The sequence below is a fragment of the Mesocricetus auratus genome, unplaced genomic scaffold, assembly GCF_017639785.1.
Source record: "Mesocricetus auratus isolate SY011 unplaced genomic scaffold, BCM_Maur_2.0 Super-Scaffold_100691, whole genome shotgun sequence".
Lineage (NCBI taxonomy): Eukaryota > Metazoa > Chordata > Mammalia > Rodentia > Cricetidae > Mesocricetus > Mesocricetus auratus.
The window spans coordinates 9,955,398-9,972,514 of NW_024429267.1; the positions used below are offsets into that span (position 1 = coordinate 9,955,398).

Here is a 17,117-nt window from a genome sequence, read left to right on the forward strand (position 1 = left end):
TAGGAGATGCTTTGAAGGTCTGTGACCTGGGTGCACATCAGAGTTCCCTGGGAAAACGGAAAGCAATCCCACTGCCCAGCAGCACCCCAAAGCCATTACATCAGAAAGTATGAGTGGAGCACAAGCCATTTTAAAGCTTCCCCAGGAGGTGACAGGGTCAGCCAGGACTGAGAACCCTGTCTGGGAGGCTTAGTGTGCAAGCCTTACCTCTGAGTGCACTGCTTAGATCAACATGCTCAATTACCTCGGCACTTCTCCAGCCCATTTGTTCTTGGCAGCTGCCTCTACTGCTGGCTCTTTTTGTGGTCAATACAGAGCAATGGTTATAAATGCTATTCTGGGCTGGCTCAATAATAAAGGTCCTTGTTGCCAAGGCTAACAACCCAAGCTTGATCCCTGGAACCCACATGGTAAAGGAGAGACCTGACTCCTGAAAGTTGTCCTTTGCCTTCTATGCATCCACCATGGTACACACACACACACACACACACACACACACACACACACACACACACACACACGTTTTTTGAAAATTGAGTGGGAATAGAGTCTAAAGTGAACAAATCATGTGGATTATAAGTAGGAAGAGTAGCTGGGGGTGGTGAAGTGCAGCAGGATGCCAGCATGGGTTTTGAAATGTGTAACAGGTACTAGTGTTACTGAGGGAGCCTGGAGGCCAGCAGGGGCTCTGTATGCTGATAGGTGCCACAGGTAACCATATGTCCCTTTAGTTGGAATTTTCTTTGGGCTGCCAACCTCACTTATTAATTATGATTGCTGCACCTTAGTTTAGTCTTGTCCAACGAGCTCTTTTAACTTAATTTAATCTGTTTCTATTCATGTACGTTTTGCCTCAGGGCTTTTTACCTTTCTTTCATTATGTATGTCTTACTTGACTGCTTCCTCCATGGACATCCTGAGACCCAACAGTACATGTCTTTAATCCCAGAACTGGGGAGGTAGAGGCAGGTGGAGCTCAAAGCCAGCTTAGCCACATACAGAGTTCCAGGCCATCCAGGGCTACATAGTGAGACACTGTCTCAAAAAAATTTTTTTACACATGTTGTAACTGATGAGTAGAAGTTGCAGTTTATCACAGACACCATGTAGCTGGCATTGGATATTATTTAGCCATTTCTAAGTGAGAGTGAATCCACTAATCCCCAGGGGACTGAGACAGGAGGACTTTTAGTTTGTGACTAGCCTGGGTCAAATAGTGAGATTTCATCTCCAAAAGCAGTAAGAGCTTCTCTTGGCCACCCTAACCCTAACTCTGGTGTCCTTGTAGGCCCCTCACTCTTTCACCATCTGCCTGAGTGTTTCCTTAACCATTTGGGCCTCTTCCCCACGTTTGCCAGCTGAACCAAGTCTAAGCACCCACCCACCCACCCACTCAGCCACCCATGGAAGCCCTTACAGCCATGTCTGGGCTCTCGGGAAGTTCTCAGCTTCTCTTCTCCTGTAAACATTTATTTCACAGTATCAGTTAGCTACCTGCTAGCTATCACCTACTTTCTAGACTGTCTTGGTCAGGGTTCTGTTGCTGCAAAGAGACACCATGTCCATGGCAACTCTTACAAAAGAAAAATGTTGTTTTGTTTTTGAGACAGGGTTTCTCTGACTGTCCTGGAACTTACTCTGTGGACCACGCTGGCCTTGACTCAGATTGAAGGCCAAAAGAAAACATTTAATTGGGGCTTGCTTACAGTTTCAGAGGTTTAGTCTATTATCCTCATGGAACAGAGCATAGTGGCAGGCAGGCAGACATGGTAGCAGAGAATTCTACAACCAGATTTGCAGGCAGCAGGCAGAGGGAGAGCCACTAGGCCTGAATCAGGTTTCTGAAACCCGGAAGCCCACCCTCAATGACACACTTTCCCCAACAAGGCCACACCTACTCCTACAAGGCCACATCTCCTAATTCCTGCTAAGTAGGGCCACACTCTAATGATCAAGCATTTAAATATACGAGCCTATGGGGGCTGTTCCTATTCAAATCACCACATGGTCACTAGATAATAGTTTGTGTTCTGAGAGGGAGACAGGATCTGGAGACTTGTAGTTGACAGTTTCAAGAGGGGCCATGTCTCTATCAAGCATTTTCAGTGAGGTAAATTCAAAATAAAAGACCACTGAGAGGCTCTGCAAAAAGGGTCAAGACTCTACAGCCACTTAGAGCGAACAGTGGAGGTCACATGGCAAGAGATGCAGTGAGGGAAGAAGCTAGAAGTGACACCTGGAAAGCAAGGACTTAGATGTGGGGCAACTCAGGGTGGCTGCTACTGCATCTTGGTAGCTGTGTCTCAAGATGGCTGAGCTTTTGTGGCTCAACGTCCTCAGTGCTACAGTTATATTGTTCCTGCTATGTCAGAAACCTAGGACCTGGGCAGCATTTTCCTGGTATCACAGTATGAGCGTGTGTGTGTGTGTGTGTGTGTGTGTGTGTGTGTGTGTGTGTGTGTGTGTGTGTGTGTGTCCAGATGAAGGTCAAAGGACAACTTGAAAGAGTCTGTTCTCTCCTTCTACTGTGTGGTGGTCCAGGAATCAAACTCAGGTAGGCAGGTGTGGTAGACAGCATGTTTGTCCATACCCAGAGGGCTCACTTCCTGACTTCCTGAAGGAAAGAACTGAGTCAAAAGATAGTTTCAATTTAAGCAGAAGTTTACTTAGCAAAGCTAAGCAAAGCAGGCACTGTCACGATAGATTGGTGTGGGCTTCCCCAAGGCAGGAAGTTGTCCAGTGAGTTCTGCATTGTGGATTGTAAAGGAGTGCTTATGAATATTTATGAGATGGGTGACATACTCATGGTATAAGGTGATTATCTTTTCCTTCCCAAATCATTGCGGATCAGATCTCCCTTTCAGCTATTTCTTCCCATGAACCTCTAGGAAAGGCCACAAAGGAAACACCCCAAACCCACAATGCAAGTGATACTATAATGGCGTCAGGTCTTGTGAGGACTCAGTCCCTTTGTTTAGTGGATAGCGGTGGGAGAGCGCCATTCCCTCTGACCATCCCGAGCAGCCGCCGCAAACACGCCCCTCATTGCGCTTTCCTTCTGCTGCTTCGTGTGTGCGTTACTCCTCGCCCACTCAGAAAGCAAGAGTTTCACACAGAGGCGTTTCACATCTCCTGCTTGCTTTCTGGAGCTCTCGGAGTCTAAGAAATGCAGAGCTGTGTGCGCGGCACCACAGCACGAGGCTCCGACACAGGGCTTTCCTTCCTAGAAGCGACCTAAATGATGGTAGGAAACCAGGAAGCCTGTAGTCCGAGAGCTGCGTGCGCAGCCCTCTTCACTCCCTGATCCAAGCTAGAGATTTCATTTTCCTGTTGTAAAATGGAGACAGGAATCTCTTGCTCACTGGGCGTGAAATGAGATATGTACTCTGAAGTGACTGACATACAAATGGCAATCAATTAAAATGAGTAAGTTTGGGGCCACCCAGATGGCCAGGACCTGAGTTCAATCCCTTGGGCCCATGTGGTCGAAGGAGGGAACAGACTCCCAAAAGTTGTTCTCTGATCTCCACACATGCTGAGTGCTCTCCAACCTCCTGCCCCGCCCCCCACACACAACAAATGAATAAATGTAATACAACTTTAGAAACAAACTTAGTTTCTCTATCTGACAATGACAATAAGGACAGTGTTAGAAGGGCTCTTGGGTAAAAGTGGTTCCTGAGTCACAAAGTCATCCTCCTGCTAGAGCGGCAGTTGGCTCTTGACAGTTTAGCTTAGTGCGCCATCTGCTGGCAAACACCGGCTCTGGATTCATTTTTAAAACAGATGAGCCGAGGATTTCTGGCTCCTGGGTCTTATGAAATCGGATAAATCTATGCTCTCTAGGTTTTGAAATGACTTTAAGAGAAACCTGCAAAAAAAATGTATTTTTCACATTACACAAAATGTTTGGAAGGCTTCATTTAATAGTCCCAATAGTCTTACCTTCCTTTGGGGTACCCCGGCCCGCGGGGTCAGTCAACCCGGACCCTAGGGGAGGGAGTGAGAATGGGGGGGGACAAGAGACGCGAGACGGAGACAAGACAGTATTCTGATCAAGTCTCGTTTATCGAAAGTACCAACAGGGCTTAAATAAAGCAGGTAGCAGAAGAGCGGGGGAGCAGAAGTTCTCCTTGGCAGGGTGTGTTCCAAGGACAACAAGTCTGCAGCTGGGGGAGTCTGGAGTGCAGGCCTTGAAAGTGTGCTGTACAGGAAGATAAGCAGGCACAGAGAAACAGAAACTTAACTAAGTGTTAGTCTCTAAGAATACAGCAGGAATATTAAAATGGCTTCTATTACGCTATCCTTATTTGGGGCCCTCCACGTTGGGGAATTTTACCCCCAAATACAGACTCTTCAGAAAGATTATTTAATAAAATTACATTAATTAGTTTCATTTTGTTCTTTTTTCCCATTATTTTTTAAAATCACATTTAACTTTTGTTTGTTTTTGTTTTTGTTTTTCGAGACAGGTTTCTCTGTGGCTTTGGAGGTTGTCCTGGAATTCACTCTGTAGACCAGGATGGCCTCGAACACACAGAGATCTGCCTGCCTCTGCCTCCCAAGTGCTGGGATTAAAGACATGAGCCACCAATGTCCGGCCACATTTAGTTTTCAATTTACTTGTTTCTATTTTATTTGTATGAGTGTTTTTGCCTGTGTGTTTGTGTGCCCTGTGCATGCCCTGTGGGTGCTGAGAACTGAACCCAGGTCCCCTGCAACAGCAGCAAATGCTCTTAGCCACTGAGCCATCTCTCCAGCCCCAATTTATTTGATGTTTACTTATGTGCATGTGTCTGAGAGTGTGCCATGTGTCTATGGGTTTCCTCCCTCCCTCCCCCCCTCCTTCTCTCTCTTCCTCCCTCCCTTCTTCCCTCCCTCCCCGCTCCCTGCTTATGATGCTAATATTGATGATCAGCTTGGTAAGATTACAATCTACGGGCAACCCCCCCCCCCCCCCCGTGTCCTGTCTGTGAGGGAGTGTCCAGATTAAGTACGTGGGAATGTGAAGACACATCCTGAGTGCAGGTGACAGAGTTCCGTGGCCTGAGGGCATGGACTGAATAAGACAGAGGAAATGAGCCGGGCAAGCATCCTTTCCTCCCGGCTGCAGACAGTGTGACAAGCAGCCTGGCCTCTGCTGCTATGATGGCCTGGCCCTTTGTGGACTGACTGTGCTTGAGCCGTGAGCCAAAATAACCCTATCTTCAGTGGCCCTTGTCAGGCATGTTGTCACAGCCATGTGTCAAGTGACGAACACACTGCAGTAATTTTCAGTTGGCTTTCCTTGAGACTTCCCTAGGCATCTACGCCATTGTGGTCTAATCCACCTACCTCCCTCCTGGCCTCTCCCTTGCTCCTCACGGCCCTCTAGCTGACTCTCCTTTCCCCAGATGGTCCTCACTTCTGTTCTGATGTCACACGTGTTCCGCTGCCGCCCCACCTTAACATCTCTCCCTTATGTCTCAGTCTCTGGTTTTCAAGTCTGTTTATTGCCACATGCGTGGGGAGGTCAAAAGGCAACGCTGTGGGGTCTGTCCTTGCCTTCCACTGACTCTAGGGATGAAACTCAGTTGGTCGGGTTTGCGCGGCAAGCCCCCCCCCCCCACATTGCTGCTCTCCCCCCTTCTAGCTTCATGACCTACACACATTTTGTTTTCCCCAAAACTGAAGGGACTCTAGCCGGCCTGAGCATAGCAAACATGACTCTGGCAGGACTTGCCTCTCTCCCCCACCCCCCTCTCCCTTGCTAAAAACTGTTTGATTACATTCCTAAAACTGGCCACCACGGTCTGTTCCCTGATTTGACCACTTACTCCTCCTAAGGTTGACTACCAAGGTCCAGCTGCCAAAGTGTTGAAGTCCAGTAATCAAAAGGTCCCCTTTGGCTGCTTTAATTTACATCCCCAATCAAAATTAGACACCTCTTCCTAACACGGTATTTCCCCTTTTACCTTTATAAAATGCCATTTGCCTATGGGCCACGGCTGTCTCTTCTCTATCCAGAGGCAGTCCTTTGTCTCTCTGGGACAAATATCCCGCCCCCTTCCCCTGGTTCCTTTCCCCTTCTCCCTCGTCCTCTGTCTCCTGTCTGTCTCTTATCCCTGCCCTCTATCCCTCTGGGACAAATACACCTCCTTTGTGCTGAGAACTTGGTCTTGGAGTGTCTTGTGCTTACACCAGTCCCCTCGTAAAAAAATGTGTCACCTGCCGCCAGGGCTGGCATTCACTTGTTTGTTTTCTGTCACCTCCTGTGAGACTCACACCTCTGTGAGAACTGTTAGTCCACAGAGCTGGTACTGTCCACTATAGCTTCCGCTGGCTTCCTGTGCTACCACGTATACCTCCTGAAAAGCCCGCTTCTGCCTTCTCTACCATTAGCTTGTTGTTCCAGAGAGAGCTGAGCCCAGCAATTCTCCCAGGCCCCTTCACTGAGGCAGAAATTAATGAATGCCTTACATGCTTCTGGGCTCTCCCAGGACAGATTCCTTAGCAGTTCTCATTCTTGCCATGTGGGGGCAGCAAACACCTTTTTACGTCTCCCTCCCTCCCACCCCTCCCTTCTATAGACTTCAGGTGTCACAGTTCCAAGAAAAGCTAAGTCCACAAAGTTATCAAAGTAAACAAAGAATGACAGGAATAATAAACAGACCAGAGGTCATTCAACGTGATCAGACACGCCCAAGACAAGCTAATCATATTTATTGATTGCTGCATTTAGTCCAAAAGTTCCATATATCTGAGCAGAGTCAGGGTTAGGGTAAGGTAAGGGAAGCCCCGGAGTTAATGCAAAGGAGGGAGAGCCAAAGGTCTCAGCTATCAAGCTAAAAAGCACTTGGTTAAAATGTGTCTAAAATTAAAAATTAACCCGAATAAACGAACTATCCAATATTTATAAATTGTTCCTTCAGAGTATGAAGAATGGCCTCAGATGGCACAGACTTTATTTAAATTTTTGAAAAGTGTTTTATGTGTATGGGTGCTTTGTCTGCTGGCATATCTGTATTAGACATGTGCAGGAATGGCCATCAGATCCACAGGAACCAGAGTTACAGTCAGTTGTGAGCCACCATGGAGATGCTAGAACCGAACCCGTGTCCTCTAGAAGAGCTCTTAATGCTGAACTTCTCTCCAGTTCCTGGCCTTCACTTAAGAAAATTTTGTTCAAGTGTGTATGTGTGTCATGCAAGCATACACATATGTGTGAGGGTGCACTCTCGTGTGTGCCTATGGAGGTCAGAGGTTGATCTCACTATGGTCTCCTCTGCTGGTCCCCACCTTATTTTTTGTGACAGGATCCCTCCGGAGTAAGGTCTCTTACTTTCAGCCAGGCTGACTGGCCTGTGAGCCCCTGTGACCAACCTGTCTACCTTCTCAGGCACACGCCACCAAGGCTGGCTTTTTACATGGCGGCTGGGGATCCAAACTCAGGTTTTCCTGACTCTGAAGCAAGCACTTTAACCCACCTCCCCAGACTCTGTTCGATCATCTAAAACTACTGTACATTCATTGCGCAAACCAACATGCACCATGAAGTTTTCATGCATAGATAGACTGTGCTAAATTATATTCATCCCTTGTCGCCCACTGATCCCATCGGTGCCTTCTTCTCCTTGAATAGCATCCCTTCTACTTTAATGCCTCTGAAACAAAATTCTACATTTTATATTTAAGAGGAGATAGGTGATATGTGCCTTTCTGTGCTGACTTAATAAGTGATTAACATGATCATCTCTCCGTTATAGTCGAAGACTATGTCATCTTTCCTCCATTCGTGTATACATTGTTGGATGCCTAGGCTGATCCCATGACTCCACTGCTGTGCACAGCGCCATCATAAACATGGATGCGCAGGCATTTCGGTCTTATGTGGACTTTGCTTCCAGAAGCAGGATGACTGTATCACATGGAAGTTATTTTATTCACTTTTATATTGATTTCCAGAGTAGGTGAACTAGTTTACATTCCTATAACAGTATATGTTCCTTTAAAAATTACTTATGAATATTTATTATTTTTATGTGTATAGATATTTTGCCTGCATCTGTGTCTGTGCAGCATGTGTGCAGTGCCCACCAAGGCCAGAAGAGGGCGCTGGATCCTCTGGGACTGGAGTTACAACCTTGTGCATGCTGGGAACCAAATCTTGGTCCTCTACAAGAACAGCCAGTGCTTTTATTTATTTATTTTTTTTTTGAGACAGGGTTTCTATGTGGCTTTGGAGGCTGTCCTGGAACTAGCTCTCGTAGACCAGGCTGGTCTTGAACTCACAGAGATCTGCCTGCCTCTGCCTCCCAAGTGCTGGGATCAAAGGCAGCCAGTACTTTTAAATGTGAGTTATCTCTTCAGTCACAAGGGTTCCTTTTTACCCATGTTTTTGCCTGCCTTTGCTTTCTTTTGACTTTTGAGATAAGTGCACTGTGTAGTACAAGCTAGACTTGAACTTTCCATTCTCCTGCCCATGGTGCCATGCCTAGTCAATTACTTGGTTTCTATTTTTAAATTTTATTTTTATTACTTTTTAAATCGTGTGTGTGTGTGTGTGTGTGTGTGTGTGTGCGCACGTGCACATGCCCACATGTGTGCACATATGAGTGCAGGTGCCCAGAGGACAGGAAGTGTTGGATTCCCTGAAATTGAAGTTAAAGATACTTGTGAGGTTTTCATAAGGGTGCTGGGAATTGAACTTGGGTCCCCTGGAAGAGCAGTTAAGTACTTATCACCACTGAGCCTGTCTGTTTTCTCAAGAAGAGCCATTCTTACTGGTGTGATATGGAATCTCAACATACTTTTGATTTGCATTTCTCTGGTGACTAATTGTGGCTATGTGCATTTTTCATGACTTTATCAACCATGTATTTGTACTTCTTTTGAAAATTCTATTGAATTTTTTGATTGATTGGGTTACTTGTTCTTTAGGCATTTAAATTGTTTAGTTCTTTATATTCTAAATATTAATTTCCTATCAGATGAATAGCTGACTGAAATTTTTTTCTTAGTCTTCAGGCTTCTCACTCCTGTAATTGATTACTTTGTTGTGCGACTTTTTAACTTGACATAATATCATATGTCAGTTATTTGTTTATTTATCTATTTGTCTATTTACTATTTTTAGACAAGATCTCACCATGTAGCTCCGCCTGGCTTGGAATTTACCATGTAGTCCAGGCTGGCCTCAAACTCAGAGATCCACCCTTCTCTGCCTCCTGAGTTCTGGGATTAAAAGTGTGCACGTGGCCTTTTAAAAACGTTTTCCCTCGTTGGCCCCCACTCATGCAACTGCACAAGTGTGGAGGGCAGAGGACAACTTACAGGAGTCAGGTTCCCCTTTCCAGCCAGTGGGCCCAGTCATCAGACTTTGGAGCAATCGCCAACTTGACACAAACCAGAGTCATCTGGGGAGAGGGAGCCTCAACTGAATCAGAACTGCCTCCATCAGACTGGCCTGTGAACAAGTCCTTGCAGCATTTTCTTCATTAACGATGGATGTGGACGGGCCCAGCTCACTGTGGATGGTGCACCCCTCGGCAGCAATCCTGGGTTGTGTGACAGAGCAGGCTGAGCCAACCGGGAAGCAAGCCCGTAAGCAGCGCATGGTGGTCTCTGCTTCAGTTCCTGTCTTGACTTCCCTTAGCAGTGGAGCATGAATGACCTGAGAGTTACAGCTGAAATAAACCCTTTCCTGCCCTCATTGTCGATGGTCATGGTCTTTACCACAGCCTTGCTCTTTCCGTTCAAGCTTGCCTTGGCAGTCCACGGTCATTTGTGCTTCCATGTGGATTTTATAATCATTCTTCTATTTCTGTGAAGAGTGACATGGGAGTTTTGATGGGAATTGCATTGTATCAATAAGTTGTTTTATAATATGACTTCTTTCACAATCTTAATTCTGCCAATCTGTGAACATGAGGAGTCTTTACACCTTCTAGTACTTTCTTTTTCGTTTTTTTTTTCCTTTTCAGTGTTCTACAGTTTTAGTGTAGAGGTCTTTAACATCTTGGGTTGGTTTGCTGTTGCTATTATTTTGGGGTTATGAATGAGAATGTCTTCCTGACTTTTGTTATTGTTTTGTTTTTCTAGACAGAGTTTCTCTGTGTAGCCCTAGCTGTCCTGGAACTCACTCTGTAGACCAGGCTGGCCTTGAACTCAGAGATCCTCCTATATCTGCCTCCCAAGTGCTGGGATTAAAGGCATGTGCAACCACCACCCAGCCTGATTTCATTTTTAACGGTTAATTATTAATATACAGAAGTTAGTGAATTTAGGGCCAGTGAGATGCCTCAGTGGGTAAAGGCTTTACAGCAAAAGCCCTCTGACATGAGTTTGAGCCCTCCAGCCTGTCAGGTCCAAAGGAAACTCAAATCCCAAATCCCAAATTCCAATACCCAGAAATGGGAGTGGGCTCACCTGAACTATAGGAAGATTTCTGGCACACAGGCAAAGGCCAGCATTCCTCGGGAACTTATGAAGCCTGTTCTTCTGCCAAAACGGGTCATTTCCTTATCTCTGGAATGAGACATATGGCTACTATCCATGGTGCTCAGTAGCAGGCTTCCAGGTTTCTTCAGTATCCTAAGTACCTGTTATATCGTTCAAAGTTCGTGGTGACATCCTGGCTCTTCTCACCTCCTCCAGATCGCCAGCTTCCCTCCTCTAGCTCCTCATTCTCCTTATAACCCTGCTTTCTTTCCTCACTACCGTCTGTCTCTGTCTCTCTCTCTGCTTCTCTGTGCTTTCTTGACTCTCTGTCTCTTGCTATTCTTCCCTCTCTCACAGCCCTGGCCAGGTCCGATCCGCTGGCCATGTTCATTCTACTTCTTTCTCTCTCTGCTCTAGACTTTTCCAGATGCCTCTCATATCTAAAATGAAAACATTCCCCTTAATCACACCACAGATGGTCATGCCATCAGTTTATACACAGCACACATAGTGGAAGAAGAGTCTGATTCACACAGGGTTTTCATTGGCCTCTACACATGTCCCATGGCACCCCCACCCAAATACACACATGTACTTGCATATACCCACACAGATAAATAAGTAAAAATATAATTTAAAGAGAAGGTAAGTGTGGGCATGGTGGCTCCACCCTCGAATCCCAGCCCTGGGGGGGGGGTGGTGGAGGCAGGAGGATCAGAAGTTCAAGGCCATTCTCAGCTACACAGTGAGTTCAACTGGGCTACATGAGACTTTGTCTTTAAAAAGACTGAGACAGGATGGTCAGTCAGGCCATGGGTGGTGGCTTGTCACAGCGAAGCCAGGATGTATAATCCAGGTGCCTTCCAGAACCAGGACTCCTATTTACGAGCTGTGGGATCTGAGGCATGTTGCTTCATTTTTCTGTGACTCGATTTTGTCTGTAGAATGGTACTTAACCAGATACTGTGGAACAAAATGAGTGAGCACACACAGGAGCAGGGGAGATGGTATAGCAGCTAAGATCTCTTGTTGCTCTTCCAGAGAATGCGAGCTGAGTTCCCAGCACCCATGGCAGATGGCTCACAGCCATCTGTAATGTCACTCCCAAAGGATCCGACACCCTCCTGTGACACCCTTGAGCCAATGCTCATGTACACACACACACACACACACACACACACACACACACACACACACGCCTGCATCAGATTTCTCAAGAAAACAAAGTGGTACCTTTCCTCAGGCAGTCGGCCTGCCGAAGTTTTCACGCCACACTAAAAAACTCTTCCCATTTAAAAGTTCCATGCCACATATAGTTGGAAATTTTATTCTTTTTATTGCAAATCTCTGGTAAAGGAAAAGACAGGATAGCTGATTCTCCTTTAAACTTTGGCAAGAAGATTGGTCCATTGTCTTCGCTGGATGGCTGGCCTCCCAGCTGCACACCAAAAACACTGGGGGGGCTAAGGGTGTGGCACACACTGATGCTGGTGGCTGCCTCCCAGATGCTCTGACTTAATTAGTCTGGAGGCTGCTCAGCATCAGTAGCTCTTTAAACTCCCCGAGTGACCCCAACCGACTAGGGTGGAGAGTCCCCGCCCCCGTTCCTCGTCACACACACGCAACATCTTGAGCACCTAGGCGATTCCACCAGCAGCTGTGTCACCTGCTAGGCCAGAGTCAGCTGGTGTCCCCTGATCCCCTCTTCCCAGTGTCATCTGTGCTCATCCTTCTCCCTTCAAACCCCCAAAGGAGAGAGACACTGAGGGGGCGTGGCCCTGTCCTGAGACTTGTGCTTAATCTCTCCATGAAGCAGGGCCAGCCTAGCACAAAGGGGAAAAAAAGCACTTTCTGAACACCAGCGACTTCTAGGCGGAAAGATCTTATCTAGAGATGAAAAGATTTGCGGGGAAATGAAGAAATGCATGATGGATACATATTCCTCACATAACCTCTCATGAGTCCAAATGGAGACAAACACTGTCAAGCTACCAAGAGTAAAATATTAGGTACTTTAGCAGCATACTTTACACGGGTCAACAGTAAGAGCCAGTTAGAATCTCATTGTGATTTATTCTAGAAATAGAAAATCATTGTTATTTTCCTGAGTCCTTGCAAATGGGAGAGGAAAGGAAAAGACAAGGTGGTGTTCGGGGAACTAAGTGCTCCTGCTCCCTCCTGGGTGCCCTCACACTTTCACACCCGTGTCTTCTGTTAGCTATGACAAACTCGCAGGCGAGCAAACGGCACAGGCTTGAGTCTATAACAACTCAAACATGGTGACCAGGAAATAAAACATCTGCCAACGTTCCAGGACATGTCTCTTCACGGTATGATGAATGTAGCATCACTTTGACTCCCTGTCCATACAAAAGTGTGTGTAGCTATTACATGAATGATGCCAATTGGGGTCCGTCATGACAGTGATAAAACTGTTAGGACATTTTAAAAAATACATAGGATCCCAGTTTTACATCACAACCCTGATGTGTTTCACTTTCTGTTTTGTTAGTTTTTTTTTAAACATGGGATAGTACAGTGGACACTACAGTGATGAGATAAAAAAAAAAACCAAGGCACAAATATACGGCTACGACAAATGTCTATAAATCCTACCACTTAGTACCTATTTGGGGAACATTTAGGTAAATCGTAAAGTCTGAAAAATTCTCATGTTCATTACGATTGATGAACAATTAACTGTTCGATAAACAGATCTCTTAGCCACCACCCCATTATTAAATATATGGCTATTGGCTACACCGACTGTGAATGGTTCCAAAAATATCTTTAAATATTAAAGGCTGATACCTCTAGGTAGATATAAATATTGTGCCTTGTGGGATCTAGATAAATGTCATAAGTTTCCACTTAATTTGTAATCTATATGGCAGTTATCAATTTTAAAAAACTATTTCATTATATAAATGTCAAGGTTTTCTTCCCCCTGTGTTAAGTCTCTGCTTTCTACAAAAGACAGGTGATTTACAAGAAAATAACCCGACATTTTTAAAAAATGCATAGACAACAGTAATACAATCCAGATGTGGACTTAAAGCTGAACTCTAATCTACCAGAACACTCTCTTAATGTAGGATGAGGAGCATCACATACCAGTAGCAATTCACTCATTTCTTAATTAAAAAAAAAATCACCATGGCAGTTTTTTTTCAAAATAGTAGTCTTGGCTAGCGCATCAAGCATGGAAAATAAATTCTTTTCGTTCATAAAAGCCTTTCAAAATCTGAGGGCATAGGGCTCAACTGCACTTAGATAGGGAAATAAAGTTGTAAAAATTGTATTTAAGATTTTTAAATAAAGGGTGTTTTCAATACCGAAGGTAAACGGTTAGACCGACCCATGAGAACACGTTTCTTGGCACATGCACACCCTGGATGGGATCCAGAATGCAGCCATGGTCTGGCTGCTGAGGTGTCTGGCTCTTAGCCCCACAGACAATCTCCTGTCAGGTCCTCTTCACATGGAAGTTTCTGGTTTCTGCATCTGCTGTATCTGCTTCTGGAGCTGGTCCCTGTCCAGCTTCATCTTGGCCTCCAGCACTTGCCTGAGGGATCCGATGCTTTCGTAGATGGCTGTAAACCCTCGAGGAAGAGACAAACATCACGGGAGTTAACAGTTTCCAAGCAGTGTCTTGCCAGGTTCTACAGACGCAGTAATGGCTGGCTCTGACAAATGCTGAGACTCTAGGGGTCAACCCTGGATGGGGACCTCCATGAAAACTGCTTTTTAATCACAAAAGGGACAATTGCAGTTATATGTCGGAAGCTGCCTTCACCATGTGATCAAAGCTCACACCACTATTGCTGAGAGAAATCACAGCTTGTACCTGTGATCAGATGGCCAGAGCAGAGGCCATCCATTGGGTTCAGCCAGGCATGGTGGCATATGCCTGCATTTCAGTACTTGGAAGACTAAGATAAGACTATGAGTTTGAGGCCAGCCTGTTCTACATAGCTAGACTCCCTTTCTCCCCCTCCTTCCCTCCCTCCCTCCCTCCAGCCTATGTAATAGCCTTGGCTGTGCTGGAACTTGCTCCATAGACCAAGCTGCCCTGAAACTCACAGAGATCTGCCTGCCTCTGTCTCCAGCTTGTTGGGATTAAAGGCGTGCGCCACCACCACCCGGCAAGACTCCATCTCAGAAACAAACAGCATCACAGAGGAATCGATCCAGATACACAAGACTAAGTAAATGAGCATAAGCGCTAAGGACTGTGTGCGATCCTAGATTCGAATTGTAATGAGGTGAAGAACTTAGGATATGACTCAATGACTAGAGAGCTCACCGAGCATGCAAAGTCCTGGTTCCATCCTAGTAAAGCACCCTACTAAGCTGGGCTTGGTAGCATACACTTGTGATACAAGCACTCAGAAGTTAGGGGCAGAAGGATAATAAGTTCAAGGTTACCCTCAGCTACCTAGAGAGTTTGAGGCTGGCCAGACCAAAGGCCTCATCGAGAGAAAGGAAAGGAGGGAGGGAGGGAGGGAGGGAGGGAGGGAGGGAGGGAGGGAGGGAGGGAGGGGGAGGGAGGGAAGGAGGAAGGGGGGAGGGGGAAGGAGATGTATAGGAAAAGGCTTCAGCATCACTCATCAGGAAGCACGGTTACAGTTGCTAACTCTTGTTAGGAAGGCTCTGAGCAACAGACTAACCAGTCCTGAGGATGTGGAGAGCAGAGTCCTGAAGATGGAGGTGAAAATTAGACACAGTGTAGCGAAGCCCCAGTGTGGTGGAGTATGCCTTTCATCCCAGCACCTGGGAGGCAGAATTCTAGGCCAGCCTGGTCTACACAGTGAGTTCCAGGCCAGCCAAGGAGACATATATACATACATTTTAAAAAGTCATCGAGAGGCCCCTCTAGACATTAAAAGCAGAGCTAATGACTAGCAATGCCACTCACTACGGGACACACACAGAGAAGGAAACTAGCACCTCATGAGGAGATCCTCACTCCGGTGTGTGTCCCCACCTCCCCCCTTTTTTAGAGAGGGGTGTTTCCAAGACTGCCCAGGCTGGCTGTCCTGGAACTCTCTTTGCAGGCTGGGCTGGCCTCGAACTCACAGAGATAAGCCTGCCTGTTTCTGCCTCTGTGCTGGGATGAAAGGCCTATGCTACCACCTGCCTCTTTTTTTTTTTTTTTTTTTTTTTGAGACGGGCCTCACTATGCAACTGCTGAGCCATCTCTTCAGGCATGGCACGCTGATGTTTATTGCAACATTGCTCCTTATAACTGAGGCACAGAGGCAACCTAAAGTGTCTTCAAGAGATGTGAACAAAGATGATGCAGCATGGGTATATGCCATCAAGATTATACAGCCTTACAAAAGAGCAGGTCCTGCTCTTCGACACAACACAGCTGAAACTGGAGAACACTATGCTAAATGAAGGAAGACACACACAAAAAGGAATGTCGCATGGTTTCATGTGATGAGTCAAAGGGAAAAGAAATTAAATATATAAAAACGGAATAAAACGGCAGATAGCAGGGGCATGATGTAGGCAGATAGGGAATAAGGAGGCTCAGGTCAAAGGGTAAAAGCAGCACAATACGTAAAAGGAACAAGTCTAGAGACCTAATAGACATTGTGATGAAAAGTCGATATACTGTCTTTGGGATTTTTGCTTAAAGAGTTGACTCAAGGACACATTCATACACACCATACACACACACATACACACCATACACACACATATACAATATACATACACACATATATATACATACATATACACACATATAGCATACACAACACACACAAACACACATATACCACACCCATGTGAGATGATGGGTTGGTTAATTTATATGGTTACCATTTTGTTACATATATCCAAACACAAACTTTAAATATACAAATAAACATTTCTTTATCTAGAAAATGTTTGAGGGCTGAAGAGATGTTTCAATGGTTGCCCTGGCTAGTTTTATGTCAACTTGATACAAGCTACAATCATCAGAGAGGAGGGATCCTCAATTGAGAAAAAGCCTCCATAAGACTGGACTGTAGACAAGCCTGTAGGCATTTCCTTAATTAGTGATGGAGGAAGGCCCAGTCCATTATAGGTAGTGCCACCCCTGGGCTAGTGGTTCTAGATTCTATAAGAAAGCAGGCTGAGGAAATCATGAGGAACAAGTCAGTAAGCAGCGCTCCTCCATGGCCTCTGCATCAATTCTTGCCTCCAGGTGCCTACTTGGGTTCCTATCCTGACTTCATCAATGATGAACAGCACTCAGGAGGCAGAGGCAGAGGCAGAGGCAGGCGGATCTCTATGAGTTCAAGGCCAGCCTGGTCTTCAAAGAGAGTTCCAGAACAGTCTCCAAACATACAAAACATACAGAGAAACCATGTCTTGAAAGGAAGGAAGGAAGGAACGATGGAAGGAAGGAAGGAACGATGGAAGGAAGGAAGGAAGGAAGGAAGGAAGGAAGGAAGGAACGATGGAAGGAACGATGGAAGGAAGGAAGGAAGGAAATGCCCATCATTAGCGGTTAGCATTTTGTTTGCCTGTGTCTCATGGAGATGCTTCATAGACCTGCAATTGAACTAGTACTTTAGGCCTGGGAGTATACACACTGCAAAGGGCTTGCCTAGCAACTATGAGGTGCTGAGTTCAAGTTGCAGCATATATTAAATAAATAAATTAGCTAGCATCTTTGTTCAATAATGCCCAGATACTTA

The 17,117-nt window shown here is 45.8% G+C and overlaps 1 protein-coding gene across 2 annotated transcripts in view; it reads right to left on the minus strand.

The window, feature by feature from the left end:
* Positions 1–11,732: 11,732 nt before the first annotated feature.
* Fam81a (family with sequence similarity 81 member A) overlaps positions 11,733–17,117 on the minus strand; it is a 52,080-nt gene continuing 46,695 nt past the window's right edge. For both annotated transcript variants that reach the window (XM_013117469.3, XM_005075476.4), the window contains exon 9: positions 11,733–14,021. In XM_013117469.3, the coding sequence (XP_012972923.1) occupies positions 13,897–14,021 (125 nt within the window). In that variant the 3' untranslated portion in view covers positions 11,733–13,896. The remainder of the gene's footprint in view (positions 14,022–17,117) is intronic.